Source organism: Amphiprion ocellaris, chromosome 1 (assembly GCF_022539595.1).
Source record: "Amphiprion ocellaris isolate individual 3 ecotype Okinawa chromosome 1, ASM2253959v1, whole genome shotgun sequence".
In the NCBI taxonomy this organism is placed as follows: domain Eukaryota; kingdom Metazoa; phylum Chordata; class Actinopteri; family Pomacentridae; genus Amphiprion; species Amphiprion ocellaris.
In genome coordinates this window covers 23,064,147-23,079,103 of record NC_072766.1, presented here as the reverse complement: position 1 = coordinate 23,079,103, position 14,957 = coordinate 23,064,147, and the positions used below count along the sequence as shown (strand labels likewise).

The 14,957-nt window shown below is 41.7% G+C and overlaps 1 protein-coding gene across 3 annotated transcripts in view; it reads left to right on the top strand.

The window, feature by feature from the left end:
* Positions 1-2,375: 2,375 nt before the first annotated feature.
* The window catches only part of LOC111572253 (BTB/POZ domain-containing protein kctd15), a 30,551-nt gene continuing 17,969 nt past the window's right edge, over positions 2,376-14,957 (top strand). Inside the window, exons 1-3 of one of the 3 annotated variants that reach the window (XM_023275829.3) lie at positions 2,376-3,258; positions 5,969-6,144; positions 12,860-13,004. In XM_023275829.3, the coding sequence (XP_023131597.1) occupies positions 3,250-3,258; positions 5,969-6,144; positions 12,860-13,004 (330 nt within the window). In that variant the 5' untranslated portion in view covers positions 2,376-3,249. Of the gene's footprint in view, positions 3,259-3,278; positions 3,611-5,926; positions 6,145-12,859; positions 13,005-14,957 lie in introns of those variants that run through there. The other 2 variants (XM_023275828.3, XM_023275827.3) reach the window with 2 other exon arrangements.

Below are 14,957 nucleotides of genomic sequence, written 5' to 3'. Positions count from 1 at the left end.
CGGATGTGACTGTATCGTGCCTACTGTTTTCACCTCAGTGCATACGTAGTACAGTGTGTAGGTGACTTGGGCTGTGTGCATTAAAAAAATAAGACATCCACTGGCCAAATGCCCTTAAGGCTTGAATGGAAATAAGGATGTTAAAAAAAGAAAACATGTATGAGAATATGTGGAAAAAAAATAAATCAATAGGTTTCACAGAAAGATTAGAACAGTATGTTATATAGATTTAGCAACTTTTTAAAAAAATGCAACATATGTGATTTTAAAGCGCTGAGACTCTTCACAAGTACTGTATATACCAGGATGAGCACTAGGAAATAAATATGCTTCTGAATGTTTGATCTCAGATTTGAACTTGACCTTTAACCCTGCACATAGGTCGCACTCTACTAATCCACATCTCAAATGACCAGAATATACACGAATATACAGTGATCGTTTAGTAGGATTGTTTATGCACAGTGTTGCCTCTAACCAGCAGATGGTACTAAGTTCCATCCAACAACCTCATGCATTCAAGAGAAAGCAGAATGTATGCAGTCCTCAGTGATCGACCCTGACCTTGCTGCACTAACTGGCAAAAAACTCACATATTGTGAGTGTTTCACCAAGAGATTTCTTCTTAATGTGTCAACGTAATTCTAAGAGCATATTTTAGAGGATTTTAAAACACTGTTTATCCTTTGAGGCATCAAGCATGCGAAACGCTGTAAATAGTGATTGATTTATGGTAGAAAACCCATTAAAAAATTACGTCTTCCTCTGGTAAAAGGACAAAGCTGCAAGTAAAAAAAAGGCACAATATTGTCCTCTGCGCCTCTTCAGGCAACACCACTAATAGCACCTGCTTTTGGACCTAGAGGCAAAGTTATTATTCTTATAGGGTCATGCATTAATTCATACACTTCATTAACATATGGTGTCTGAAGGAGACTTTGAAATTTTGACTGATGTATCCAGTTTAAAGTTTCGTCTTGCAGTTTAAACATCTTAACTCAGGATTAAGCAAAAGTCAATATTAATTTGACTTCCATAGTTTTAGAAAGGCAAACATTTACAATAATGGGTAAATTTAGTGGAACAATCCTTTAATGAAAACTGGAACAGAGCTGTTATCTCTGTCTGCCTGCATCAGAGAGACCAAACATCAATAATCTCATTACCTGGGTCAAACATTACAATCAGATTTGCATTCCTGATCCCTGAAAACGAAGAGAAATCTGTTCAACTATGGTGACATATTAGCGTCAGTTACAGAAACAGGCCTGGAAACCCTCATCAGTCCTTTCACCTGCTGAGGTGCTGGTCAGGAGGGCAGATGTTTTCTGGATTTGTTTTGAAATCTCAAGGCTGCATGCAAATCCTCAAGATGACCTACTTCTTCCCTTCCACATAGACACCGATAAAATCCATAAATTAAGGAAATTAACTGATGGGGCCCGGGGCCACTTTGTAAGCTATTTAAATCTTTAAATTTACAACATCCCCGCATACTTCATGTAATTGAACTAACTCCGGGCTTGTTTCCTTTAATGAGAAAAAACTCCAGTTTCCCCTCCAGTTTGTACCTCTGGAAACAACAAATCTGTGCCAGAGGGGCAGATAGGAGCGCTCTGAGGCGCGCTGAGGTCTCTCTAATTACGAAGATTTGGCCTGCTTCAAGGAGAAAAGCATTCTCACACTCCCATCAGTCCTACTGTCAAATATCACCGGCACTAGTGGTTCATTTCATATTTAAATGCTTGCCGTTTCATGCTCAGACTGCTTCATGCAGAAAAAAAACCCCACCAGGACAGTCTGTGTCCCTGCATGTCAAACGAGATATAACAGCAGTAATAAAGTTTAAAGGCTGTAAACTCTACCAGTTCATAATGTCATCCAAACATCGTATTTTTTTTCAAAGAAGAAGGTTCCACATTCGTGACATCTGTGCATTTTTCTGTGGACCAATAATAAGTTCCTACACTGGTTGGCGCCAAATATCAAGAAACGGTTCCAGCTCCCTCATGATGCTGGTACAGAGTAATTACTGGGCTCAGTGTTGCATCAATTATTCACAGTTATTTACCCGCAAATAAACAAACATGCAAATAAATAAATAATCATCTCCTTGGTGTGAGCACCTGCTTGACTCCCTGTTTCCCCCCCTCTTTCACTCGGTGCAAAGGTGGCGCAACACTTTAGCGCCTCATCACATGCATCTTTCCGCGTAGAAAAAGAAGAAGAATAATCAGCCACTATCTTATTTTTTCCCCCAAAAAAGTCTGGAGGCTGCCTGCTTTCATTGGAGAGTGAGGAGGGGAGGGAGGGGGGTGTTCTGGGCAGATATCTCCATCTAAGCCCTGCGCTATAATTGAAATGGCGCATTTGGCTGCAGGCAGGTTGTGAGGGCGCTTTCTGCAGCAGCGTGCATGCATGTCCATAGACGTCATTTGATTTTAATGGCCTGCAGGAAATTTGGCGTTACAACTCCAGACATTAAGGCAAGAGAGAGAGGCAGAGAGAGAGGGAGCGGGAACACTGGGGGAAAATCTCCGCATGAGAGATATTGGTTCAAGGATATCGCTTCATTTTCAACATATTTTTTTTTTCCTGCTGAGACTTTATCAACAAGTTATTGCGCCTTTATTATATGTTGCCTGAGTGGAGGACTATGGCAGCCCGGCTGGCTTTAAACTTTAAATTTAAACTGGAGATGGAGCTGGAAATGTGTTCCTGCTAGCTGGACTGCCTGGGGAACTATTACATCAGACGAAATGACAATGATTAAAATCTGCTTTTTGCTGCTCTAAATCTATTGAGCGACTGACAGTTGCCTGTTAGGTTTCCTACCCCCCTCTAAATCACAACTTCACACCGTTAAGGGGAACGGTCTACTTTTGCCGGAAAAAAAAATAAGATAAGTTATTATATCTGTGTAGTCATAATTTCGGGAACAGGGGGGTATCACGTTTTCTTCCTTCAGAAAATTGCCTGGGCGAGAGAGTGGAGTTGAGCTAATTGTAGCCTAATCCCTGGCCCAGAGGCGCTCGGGCAGCCCGGAGCAAGAATTTTCTTTTTTAGCTCCGCTCTGTTATTTAGAGAAGGATTATTGGCTTTCTTCTTCTCATAACAAACCACAGGGGCAGTTTCATTTAGGCAAAAAGGCAGACAAGAAGCTGAAATACGAAGCAGGATTCCAACAAGAGCGCACATTTTACGCGTATCCAAATAAGAGCAGAGAAGGGGAAGGAGATCATCTCATCTATGTTCAAGGTAAGGACGCTTCCTGTGCGCTTTGGTACAAAGAAGCTTGGTGAGGACAGGTCGAGCCAGCCTTGCAATAGAGCCTTTAAAGCCACAGAGACTCTTTGCAAGCAGTCGATCCCGGCCACAACCTAGTGTCTTTTAAAAAAAAAAGCAGTTTTGTGTGGGATCCGGAGAAAAGACTTGGCTTTTCCGTGCGGCAGTATAGGTTCGTATACCGAAGCTGGATGGCGGTGTAGTTCTGTCACAAACTCGGGGGCATTTGGAGAAAATATTTGAAAATTTTGAGGGTTACGCGGACAGCAGCTGGGACTGACCGCCGGCACGGATTTCCTCTGGACTCCCTACAATGTTTGAAACGGTATGGTGAACATTTTATATTACAGAATCTTATATTTTTTACGCACAGTGCAGGCTTAGTGTGCACAGTTTTCGATCAGGATAGTTGAACTGTGTTGGAGAGTAACGTGTGCTGCTCGACCCAAAGTGCTTTTCTTGCAGACAGAACAGAATACACGTGCGGGTTTTTATCAGACGGGTTATGAATTACACGTGTCGGGATTATGCTTTTAATTGTACAGCAGGAATAAGACGCCATATTGAGAATTTGGTAGATTAAAGGCAGAGCTCGGGCTTGTGGTGTTCGTGCAGAGTCGGCTGTTGTATCGCATTGTTTATTTTTTCCAGCGTTTCCGTCCTCTTTCTGTGATTATTCTAATTTGTGGGCCATCTGGGCTCTGTGGATGTCATTTAGTGTGAAATCGACTACAGTGTCTGAGCTGCGGGTCAGAGGAGGGAGGGAGGCGGCAAGACAGCAGCTCTGAGGAGAAAGTTGATGCCTTTATATAGCTGCTGTGATTTTGTGGAGGAATTTATCATAAATGATGTGTGTGTGCGTGCGTGTGTCTGTGTGAGTGGGGTGTTAGGGATAAGAGAGGTATTGAATTTGTGATGCCATTGGGAGAGTAAGAAGGTTTATGCCTCTATTCTCTTTTTATCTCTCTCTTGTATACTCATGTATGTTGTGATTTAATTGCTAAATTGGGTGGGTGACAGAGAGGATGACCGGCGGTGGGACAGCCCGGTATGCGTGTGTCCCAAACTTCTTTAGTCTCTTCAAGTTTTTTTGCTCCTTTCCTGGGATTTGAAACGTAATCCCGTCCTCCTGTAATCGTATTAAACGAACACGATACTGCTGTGAGGAGGGCAACACCCTGGAACAACAAAAAAAGAGGCTCCAGTCTCACTTTGTGCCCAGTGGCACTTCTCCTCTCAGAGCCGCAGGGATGATCTGGACTTTCACAACCTTTTTCAGTTTAGCGGGAAATAACCCAACAAACTGATCAGCCCTGGTGATATACTGAAGACAGAATTTTTATTATCGGAATCTATTTAAACCCAGAAACTCCAAGTATTAGAAAAAGAAAGCTCTGTGTTTTAGCTACAGCCTGGAGGAGACGCGCGTAATGGTGAACCGTGACCTTTAAGCTGTGGTCATAAGGACAACATTTTTTTAAAAGTTCAGAACAGTATGCGTTTGTTTATTTTCCCTTTAAAAAACAAAATTTCCACATTTTATAAAGCAGTCTGGCATCATGTCTTCCTCGTGTGATTTACAATATGCTTTCTGAGCGACATTAAAACGCGGCCATACTGAGGGAATGTAGTTTACCTGCCGCTGTTGGCAAACAAATTACGCACCAGTAGGTTGGACACAAACGCCTCCTCTGCTCCTCCTGAAGCAGTGTGGAATCAAATGGCGGCGTATCGAAGTGAATTAAAACATTTTCTCAAACATTTCATCAGTTAATCAAATTCTGCTCCGCGTTGACCTCGCTGTGCCCCGGCGTGCTCCCAATAAAACTCCAGTCCCAAATGTGAGCCTCCGCACGGCGAGCTTTTTGGTTCTTTTGCAAGATTATTTTAAAATGTTATTCTCGAGATATTGGGCCACAGCGTTCGTGGAGTTGGACTCTTAGTGGATTTGGCCTCTCAGCGTGGACAGCAGCCTGATGCTTTGAGCTGAGTTCTGGTGCGTTTTTACGCGTTTAGTCGCCTCATGTACCCGAAAGTATGTGTAGTCACATGACAGGCGATCACCTTAATCTTTTTTGGTGTGTGTGTGTGTGTGTGTGTGTGTGTGTGTGTGTGTGTGTGTGTGTGTGTGTGTGTGTGTGTGTGTGTGTGTGTGTGTGTGTGTGTGTGTGTCTGTGTGCTGGAGCAAAAGTTGCGCCCTCCCTCCCGCCGTGTTTTCCTTGCTCTCAGATTGGTGGTTGGGGTGTCTGGGCGCATCACGTCTAACACATAAGGCGACCTTTAATTAGAATATTGCAGCAGCAGTTTATTTTATTCCCCTGGAGGCTGACACCTAGCATTCCTCCCTCTCTCTTTCTCCATATCTCTCCCCCCTCTTTCTCTCTCTCTTTCTCTCTCTCTCTCTCTCTCTTTCTATCTGCCTATCTCTCTCTATCTCTCTCTCACCCCGGTTCTCTAATAAGCATCCTCCTATCCTCGCCTGCGGTGCTGCATGAAAAGATGCAAACATACTTAATTAGAGCGGTGGCAATAATTTCCAGGCTAAATATGCGACCAGACAGACATGGAAGTGATCTGATACCATTCAGAAAGGATACTATCTACTTCTCTGTGTAGGATCACTGTGTTACTTTTTTTTTTCTTTACCTTTATTCCCATGGCTTTTCTCTACACTTGCTTTCAGGAGGGAAGAAGCATGTCACGGCTGTCTCTGACCCGGTCCCCGGTCTCTCCTCTGGCCGCTCAGGGGATCCCTCTGCCGGCTCAGCTGACCAAGGCGAACGCCCCGGTGCACATCGATGTCGGGGGACACATGTACACCAGCAGCCTGGCCACCCTCACCAAGTACCCAGACTCCAGGTAAGACGCGTCCCTGGCTTTCTGTGCCGCTTCAGTTAGTTTGTAAATTCTTTATCTCATTTATCGACAATCATTATTAAGGCAGTGCTGGCAAATTGAAGCGACACATTTGGATCTTGTTGCTTTTTGTTTTAAATGTGAGAAGGTTGTACATTTATAGGAAATGAAGTCTCTTAATCCACCTAATAGTGGAAAACATTTCCTAATTAAATCCTCAAGTAGATTTAAATCAGTTTGTATCTCTGTTTAATAGCTTAATATTGCATTTTAGTCAGTGAATCAGTTATTACATTATTTGACTGGTGTTTGTCTCAATTAAGTCTAATTGGATTTGTGATGTTAACAAGTCATTTAGCTGACTGGCATTGGAACAATTGTACTGCAACTTTTATAGTGATAATTAGCCTCAAAAGCTATTATCTTTCTAAACCATGTGGGAACATTTCTGCTGCCTTCATTATTTCTAAACCCCTCTTACCTTTAAAATGATGGATTTGATTGTTTTTGTCTGTTTTAATGGTGATTGTTTTAATTGTCCAATAAATACCTCCCAAGCTTTTATTTTTTTATTTTTTTATCTCTGTTCACAAGGAATCTCTCATATGTGGTACTGCTGATGAGAGTGCTAGTGTTTGTGTGAATTGACAGCACACAGACATTTTTTTTCTCTACATCCCTGTTTCACAGACTTTTTTTTTAGCCAGTAGATCAGTGTGCTGTTAGCACTCCTTGGAGGAAAAACAATGATGTAAATGTGCGGAACCCTGTCATCAAAGCTGATGTAGGGCAGCTTCAAATCTGATTAAAATCTAGCTCATTGGCGTGTTACATATTGATTTTGTTAGCTATTTCAGAGCCAGAATTTACCACTATTACATCTTCTTTATTGTCATTACTGGTGCTCAAACACTGGGCTATCTTCGTGATATATGTGTACTTAAATATATCTCTACATACTCCTGTGTTGTGAGGTAATGTAATCATGATATAATTTTATAACCTACTTACAGTCCTTCCCTCAGCCTACCCCTACTTTCAATTGATTGCAACATAAGCCCAAAATATGGATTATATTGCAGTCAAACTTTCAAATGTTCACAGCTACAACGGTGACTTTTCTATTAACTGAATATGTATGTGGAGAGGAAAAGAAAGCTCCCCTTCTCTATCAGGCTTCTGATAGTTATACTCACTCACACATAAAGCATACAAGGTTTGTATTTTTGATACATTTCATACTTGTAAGATTTAGCCATGATGATTCAGATTGTGTAAGAGCTGGTGGTAATCCACCCTCCTACTTCCTTCACGTTTTTAGCTCCATCCACAAACAAGGTGACACCACCGACCGGAGGTAGCTCTGCAAGCACAGAAAACTAATAATAAAAAATAAAAATAAAAAATTTCTGCTCTCTCCCTGATTTGAATTTTCCTCCTTTATACTTCAGGCCCATTTTTCTTCTAATGCAGTGTGTCATTCATTACATTATACTGGTTTCAATTCTGCATCAGCTGAGTCCCATGTGGGCCAACGTAAACATACACCAGGTTGTTAGAAAATCTGCCAAATTGGCTACAGGAAACAATCCACATAATCCCTTGGTAATAAAGTCTTGATATTCATAGAGTCCGCTGACAGGAAATCCCTGACATCTCTCCCTTTTTATTCCACTACAACATGTCATGAGAAAAATAAAGCTCAACCCAGACAAGGGTTTATCTTTGTTTTCGTTGTTAAGACTATTTTTTTTTTTTGCCCTGTGTCTTATATTATGTTTATCCAGTGGATATAGTTCATAAATTTCAGTTTCATTTTCCATCGCTATTCGTGTACAGCTATTGTGTTCCTTTATTTTTTATGCTCTGATGCAGCTTTACACTTTACAAAGACGTTATTCATAGGGGGACACACACAGGGCACCGTGCAAATGCAGCACAGAGTCATGTCAGAGCATCCAAACAGTGTTTTTACAGTGTGAGTAAAGACCGGATATCAGTGTGAGTGTTGGTTGGAGTGCTCTTTGCTCTCTCTCTCTCTCTCTCTCTCTCTCTTTCACACATGCTCGTTTGCTCAGTCTCTCTTTCTCTCTCCCTCTATCTGTCTTTTGCTGTTTCTTTCTCACTCTGGATCACACACACACACACACACACACACACATGCACACACACATGCACACATGCACACACTCAGTGTTTCTCTCTCCCAGCCTCCTCAGCGTACAGTTGGCCTCGGGGCTCCACTTTCCACTGGAGCCAGTGGAAGGAGGGGCCCTTTTGTGTGAATTAGGATAATGGCTGACAGCAGAAAGCAAAACAATTACACTGGCACAACCGTGAACGCCGCGTTCAGCCACGTCCGGTCGAGCACTGGCGAAACTGAAAATGTGACGACTGAAGGAGCAGGGTTAAGGAGTTTGAAGCTGCTGATTACTTTTAATAGATTGGCCCCTAAATAATGCAGCATGCCAAGAGAAAGTTAGTCTAGTAACTAATGTGTGGCTATTCATCTTCTTCTGTGTGGGCCATATTAAGGGACAGGGGTCATGAAACATTGATGCGCACTCTGTGTAGCTCTCAAAGAGGACAGTCTCAGCAGTCACTTGAACAGAAGCTGAGGAAATTAGGGGAAATGTTCCAGAGACAAGGAAACTATTTTGAAAGGACCACTGGACATTTTTCTCTTTGAAGACGAGTCGTCTGTGTCCAGAGATGATAGATCTGCACTGGCTTTATGCTTTTCTGGTGGTCCTCTGGATCGAATAGTTAACTTTTCTATAAGCTGCACTCTATAAATAACGCAGCAGATGATTATATCATCATTCACTTTACATAAGTTTCAGGGAAAAGCTGCGTTTCCTTTCATTTTCACTTTATTTCATTGTTAAGCCTTTGTTTTTAGGGTATGTGGCACGAACACAGTGCCATGGGCCAAAGTAAAACTAACTCTTAAATGAGACTCTTAGCTCTATTTACTTAACGTTAAATAATAACGAGAATTAATTGTTAATCTGTGGCAGAAATAGTGACGTTATGCAACTGCAAAGTAACAGATAAAATCTTTTTGTCAACGGCATAAAAATACTGTGACTGTAAGCAACACATATTGTCACAACAAGAACTGAGTTGTTTGTATTAATGCAGTCAGTTTGTCTGTTTATAGTATGCGCAATTGAGTTTCTGGAGAAAAAAAATCCCATCATGGACCCATATGGGCAAATGTTGGGAAATAGAGCCACACACAATGAAAGTTAATCCCAGAGCATCAAGTAAGAAGTTTTCGTTGCTTTTGCTGATTGTGTTGACATGTTAAAATGTGAAACGGAATTAAGAGTTAGACTGGAACTTGATCATTCTGATAAATTCTTCATAAGTCAAAACTGTGTTCCTTGTTTTGAAACTTTTATCTTGAACCCTTTGGGAGAGCTTGTTTGGAAAATCATCAGTTTATCGAGTATTTTACAGTTGCTTTGAGCAGTGAAGCAGGAGGCAGTGACAGCAGCGATCTGGTTTTGAACCTCCTCACTGTACTAGTCAGGAGCCACTGTGGTCAGGTTTGTCAGGCTGGTCAGGCTCACACAGACCCCTGGGTGTGTTTGCTTCGCTTTTCAGGAAGCTGCCCGGTATGTCGCCTCCATTAGGTGTCCATTAGTGCTACAGTTTCCAGATAGCATCTGTTGCAGTAGAATCAGCGATACCTGTGCTGGGTCCTCCTCCCACCTCCGGAGGACACGTCTCTGGCAGCTCTCAGCCGCTGGCCGGCTGGAGCTGCTGCAGCAAGGTTGCTGCCAGATATTGTTCACCTACTGCCCCGCTGCCTGCCCTCACTTGGCACCGCTGGGGTGGCAGATCTGAGCTGTTCCTGTCCTTGATAACCTCCTACACCCACCACCTCCCTCCTTCTCCCTGACTCTTTCTCTTTATCTAAGTTTTGTAGGTCTGTCAAACCTTTTTCTCTCCCACACTATCTCTCTCTGTCTTCCTCTGTTATTCTGTTTGTTTCTCTCTCTGCTCTTTCCTCTTATATATTTTCTTCTTCTTCTGATTTCTCTGTCTTAGTATCTTTCCTCTCTTCTTCCTCCCTATCAGTCTCTTTGTCTTTTGGCCCATCTGTTTTGTGTGTCTTGTCTCTTAATTTCTCTATTCGGCCCCCACTCTCCACACACACACACACACACACACACACACTCTTCTCTTTCTACCTACCTGTTAAAAACAACCCCCCCCTCCAATTCAGGGATTTAACAGAAAAGGGAAAAATGAGGAGACCAACACAGAAGAGAGAGAGAGAGAGAGAGAGAGAGAGAGAAGGGAGTAGAAGAGAGGGAAAGAAAAAGAAAAACAGGCAGCATTTTAATTGCTTTTTAAAAAAGTGGAGATGAAAAACAGAGTTAGCCTGGAGGGGTATGGTGAAATTCTAGCTGGAAGAATTGCAAGACCATATGAGAAAGGAACACCTCGGGCAAAACAGGGAGATGAGTATTGGTTTTTTATAAAGCATTTTGCATCGATTTCCAGAGAGAAAGCGAGTAAGGGAGAAGGATGGAGACAGAGAGAGAGAAAGAAAGAAAGACAGAGAGAGTGAAAGAGAGAAAGGATGGCAAGAGGCGAGAGAGAGAGGGAGGGAGAACCATCTTTGCTCTGCTTCTTCACACAGTCAAGTCAAAGAAAAGAGACAAGGCGAATTTGACTTCATAGCTTCATCGTGTGGAGCCGACACATCAGGGTCAGGAGATACATGATACAACCGTTAAATACGAGCTCACGCGCTTTTACAAAGTGGAGAATTGTAATTGTAAATTCAGTAAAATGAGTCTGAAAGTGGGGACATTCCTGCTGTTTGTTCACTGACATTCCCGCTATGGCTCCAGAGTCTTGTAATAGAGATTGACAACGCCAGAGCTCAGGCAGCGCTGGATGCGTGCATTGGTTGGCACATTTGCAAATAGGTTTTATGATTTTCTTTGTCATACAACTTTGTCAGCCAACCTAGAAGCTGTTACTGTGATTGAAGTGCTGATTGCTCCAAAATGATGATAATAACAGCAGCGCGGTTCTCTGCCAAGAGCTGTTTCCCAAGGAAGACGCTATAGTCCTGGAAATGTGCAGTGAGGCCGTTAAGGAGGTTATGTGCAACAGATTTCTTGTGTAAATCAGCAGTACAGCTTATTTACACTGCACAGGCATTCCAGGTTTCTCTGCTGAGCGTAATGTGAGATGTGTTTCTAAATGAGTCACCAAATTAAAGTGAATTATTGCACTTCACACTGTGGAAAGTTTAACAAAATGAAACGCTTGCACAAACCCCATCCTCAATATTTACACACACTGTAAAAAAACTATTTTTTAATTATTAAGAAGGGATATTTAACATTTGGAAATGAACAAACAGATAGAGTGGAGGTGCCTCGATGAGATTATTAGACCAGCAAGAAAGGGACCTGCAGGTAAGCGGCAGGAAAACCACACAAAGACAAGGGGAAATGAATATCTGTCCAAGGGTATCTCGAGGCATGGCGCCAACGTGGTGTGATGAAAGTTTAAAGATAACAGCAATTTCCACTCTTTGCCTTGATGAGCCCCTGTAGCCAACTTCAACTAAACCCTTAATCTTGCAGTACACTAGTGGAAGGGGTTAACTGTGGGACACCAGGCAGCAACAAGTGTCTTATTATTGCACCAATGTCTTGTCAATATGTGCTGAAAGCTTAAGAGCATGCATCTAATTACTGCTTTTAGTTAATTATTGTGATTCTTAACAGGAAAATGTTATTGATGTAATTTCGGGTAATGTTATTTTCATTATCTCTTTAGTTATTTTCTTTCTTAGATTATACAGCTTTGCCGTTGGATATGAAACAAAAGCCTTTATAGATTCATGTTATGTGTTCAGATGTCCTGCACCCTTCATATGCATTTAATTCAACTTGATCAATGCATTTAATACAGGAGAAACAAAATGAAAATGCAGTACACCTTGATCGACTGTAGTCATTTTTTTCCTCTTAAAATAGCTTTCTGACAACAAATATTTTTATTTTTAAGGCCAATATGTCATACGTTATTTCAAGTCATCTCACAGAAAATGTACAGATTTCACAGGAAATTTTACAGTTGTTTGAATGCAGTCATCAGTTCAACTTGTGATTTTTAAAGGTCCATGTCCAACATAATTGTTTGTCTCTCATATAAACATATTGCTGTACATGAAGGATACCACTACAAGTCCTCACTCTGTATTAAACACAAACAGTGTGGCATACAGTAATAGTGCAAATTCCTCCTAAATTCAATCAAACTGTAAAAGTAAAATATCTTTTTTCCCACATGTTTTCCTCATATTAATATGTGGCCCTTCACCGTTTCCTCCCTCTGTTTCATTTCCACCCCTCTGACAGATGGAATAATAGAGCTGTAATGCTACATTCATGCCATTAATTTCTGTAAGTACAAGCAGCAAGCGTGTGTGTTGTTGTAATCTCTCTGCAGAAGGGACACTTCAAACAAGTCTGGAATGGAGGAACTGTGCCTTAAGCCCCTTGTTTCAACCTGGGATGCTAATGCATTTCAAGCTTAGTGCTAATAAAATTGAAAAATAAATGGAGGGTAATTGTTTCATGCATTTGAAGGGAGCTGGCTCATTCCATCGTGTGCCTGTGTTTGTGTGTGCGGCTGACTGCGTGCACGTGTGTTTGCATGTGTGTATTTCAATTTTCAGAATCAGTCGTCTGTTCAATGGCACCGAGCCCATCGTGTTGGACAGCTTGAAGCAGCACTACTTCATAGATCGGGATGGCGAGATATTCCGCTACATTCTCAGTTTCCTCAGGACCAGCAAATTGCTCCTTCCAGATGACTTCAAGGTATATATCTGCACCAACACATACTGTACTGTGTGTACTTGTCTGTGCCACCGACTCACTCAGTGTGAACAACATCAACACAAAAAGCATGTAAAGCTGTTTGCCCAGACACGCACTCATATTGTGTCAAATTCCTTTTTTCATTTTCTGAAAAGAATACATTTAAGTGTGAATATGTTTGTTTGTTTTCATGTTTATCTGTCCCTACACCGGTGGCTTGTTTCCTAAACAGAGCTGATGCCACAACAGAGCCGCTAGTTGTGGTTTCACAATGTCGACTCACCCTCCTCCCATTCAACACATTAACTACCTGTAGTATAAGCATAAGCAGTAATTAGGAACTGTGGAGAGAAAAAACAAAGAAGCATGGCTCGACTGACGTATACATGACTAAAATGCTAACTGGCTAATGGGCACATGGCCTGGTGATGTGTGTGCCAAAGGCCTGTGCTGCTGTTTTTCACCTAGAGTAGTTTGTGTAGAGGTGAGCCCAGGTGAAACATCCTGAATGCCCCTCTGCTCAGCTGCGTTCTGATGACGACCTCCCATGCAGACTTAAAGTCTCGCTCTGAGCCAGTGACTGTAAGAGCAGTTTAATACCTGCTAGCATGCTCTTTATATATATATATATATATATATATATATATATATATATATATATATATATATATATAGATATATATATATATACACACATGCAACTATTCTCACACCCTTTGCTCTTTGTGGACCATTGAGTCCGCTTTGGTCCAGTTTAGACTAATGAGGCAGCACACACTGGTTCTTGTTTTGATGCCTGCATGATATATTTACCATATTAAATGATCCAAAGCACATGAATTTGACAACACAACAAATGCTGTCCAGGTTGATATCTAATAATATTCTGCTCATATTTTAGCTGTACAAGCTGTTATTAGGTCATTAGGTGTGCAGACTTATGATTCATTTTTCTTCATTGTCTGTCTCTGTCCCTGCTTGAAGATTTTTTGGGGGCCTGACAGCTGTTTACGTTGAAAAGTATGAAGGTGATATTAAGAATGTGTTCACTAGCTTTAGAAATGGAGCAATATTAACATTTGTCTCCTAGTCCTATGTCCAAAATATCCATTTTCATAATGTCGACTTTGCTAGCTTGTTGCTACCATTGTCTGCCTGTTGATTTCTTCTGGCCACATGTCATTCATTTGATATCACAGAGCTTTTTTTTTTAGTGAAAACAGCTGCTTGCTGCTGAAAATGAGCAGTGTTCATAAGAGCGGTGAGAGAGAACCAAAAACATAAAGTTACGGCTGTACAGTCAAAACAACAAGCTGAAGGATACTAAAATGCCTCTTAGAACCAGAATGAACTACAGAACTGGCGGATAATTCCTGGCAAGATTGTTGATATGTGGCCCCTTTCATACCACACACAGTCAGTAATATAAAAAATAATGAGAAAGCGCATTTTTGGCATTACTACCGAGCTCGTGTCACCTAACAAGTACCCACACAACCATATGTAGCTTTGTCAGAATCATTATATATTCTGCCTTCAGCACCTTTCTTCCCAAGGTTTTTATTCAGTGAATCTGCTTCCTAGGTGTATTCTACTCTTCAGTTCTACTCCACCTTAACTTGCATGACCTTTTCACTGGGCTGGCGCTTGTTCATCATTCTCTACAAGGTAACAAGGCGAGGCCAAGCCACTCAGAGCCAGGGGCAAACTCTCCGGGCCTCACAGATAGTCTGAACAGGAGCCAAACCCCAGACAACAGAACATGACATGAAAGCCCTGCATATTTTGGCAAATGATGGCCTGAGTCAGTACCGATTAGTTTTACCCTTCTTATTCATGCTCCCCGCCCGTTTTCTTGTGAAGTCTTGACAGTCCAATCAGGCACCATGGTTGAAGAGAATGCGTTGGACTTCATTGTTTCAACTCATTACGATCCCCTCACATAAGCCTCTG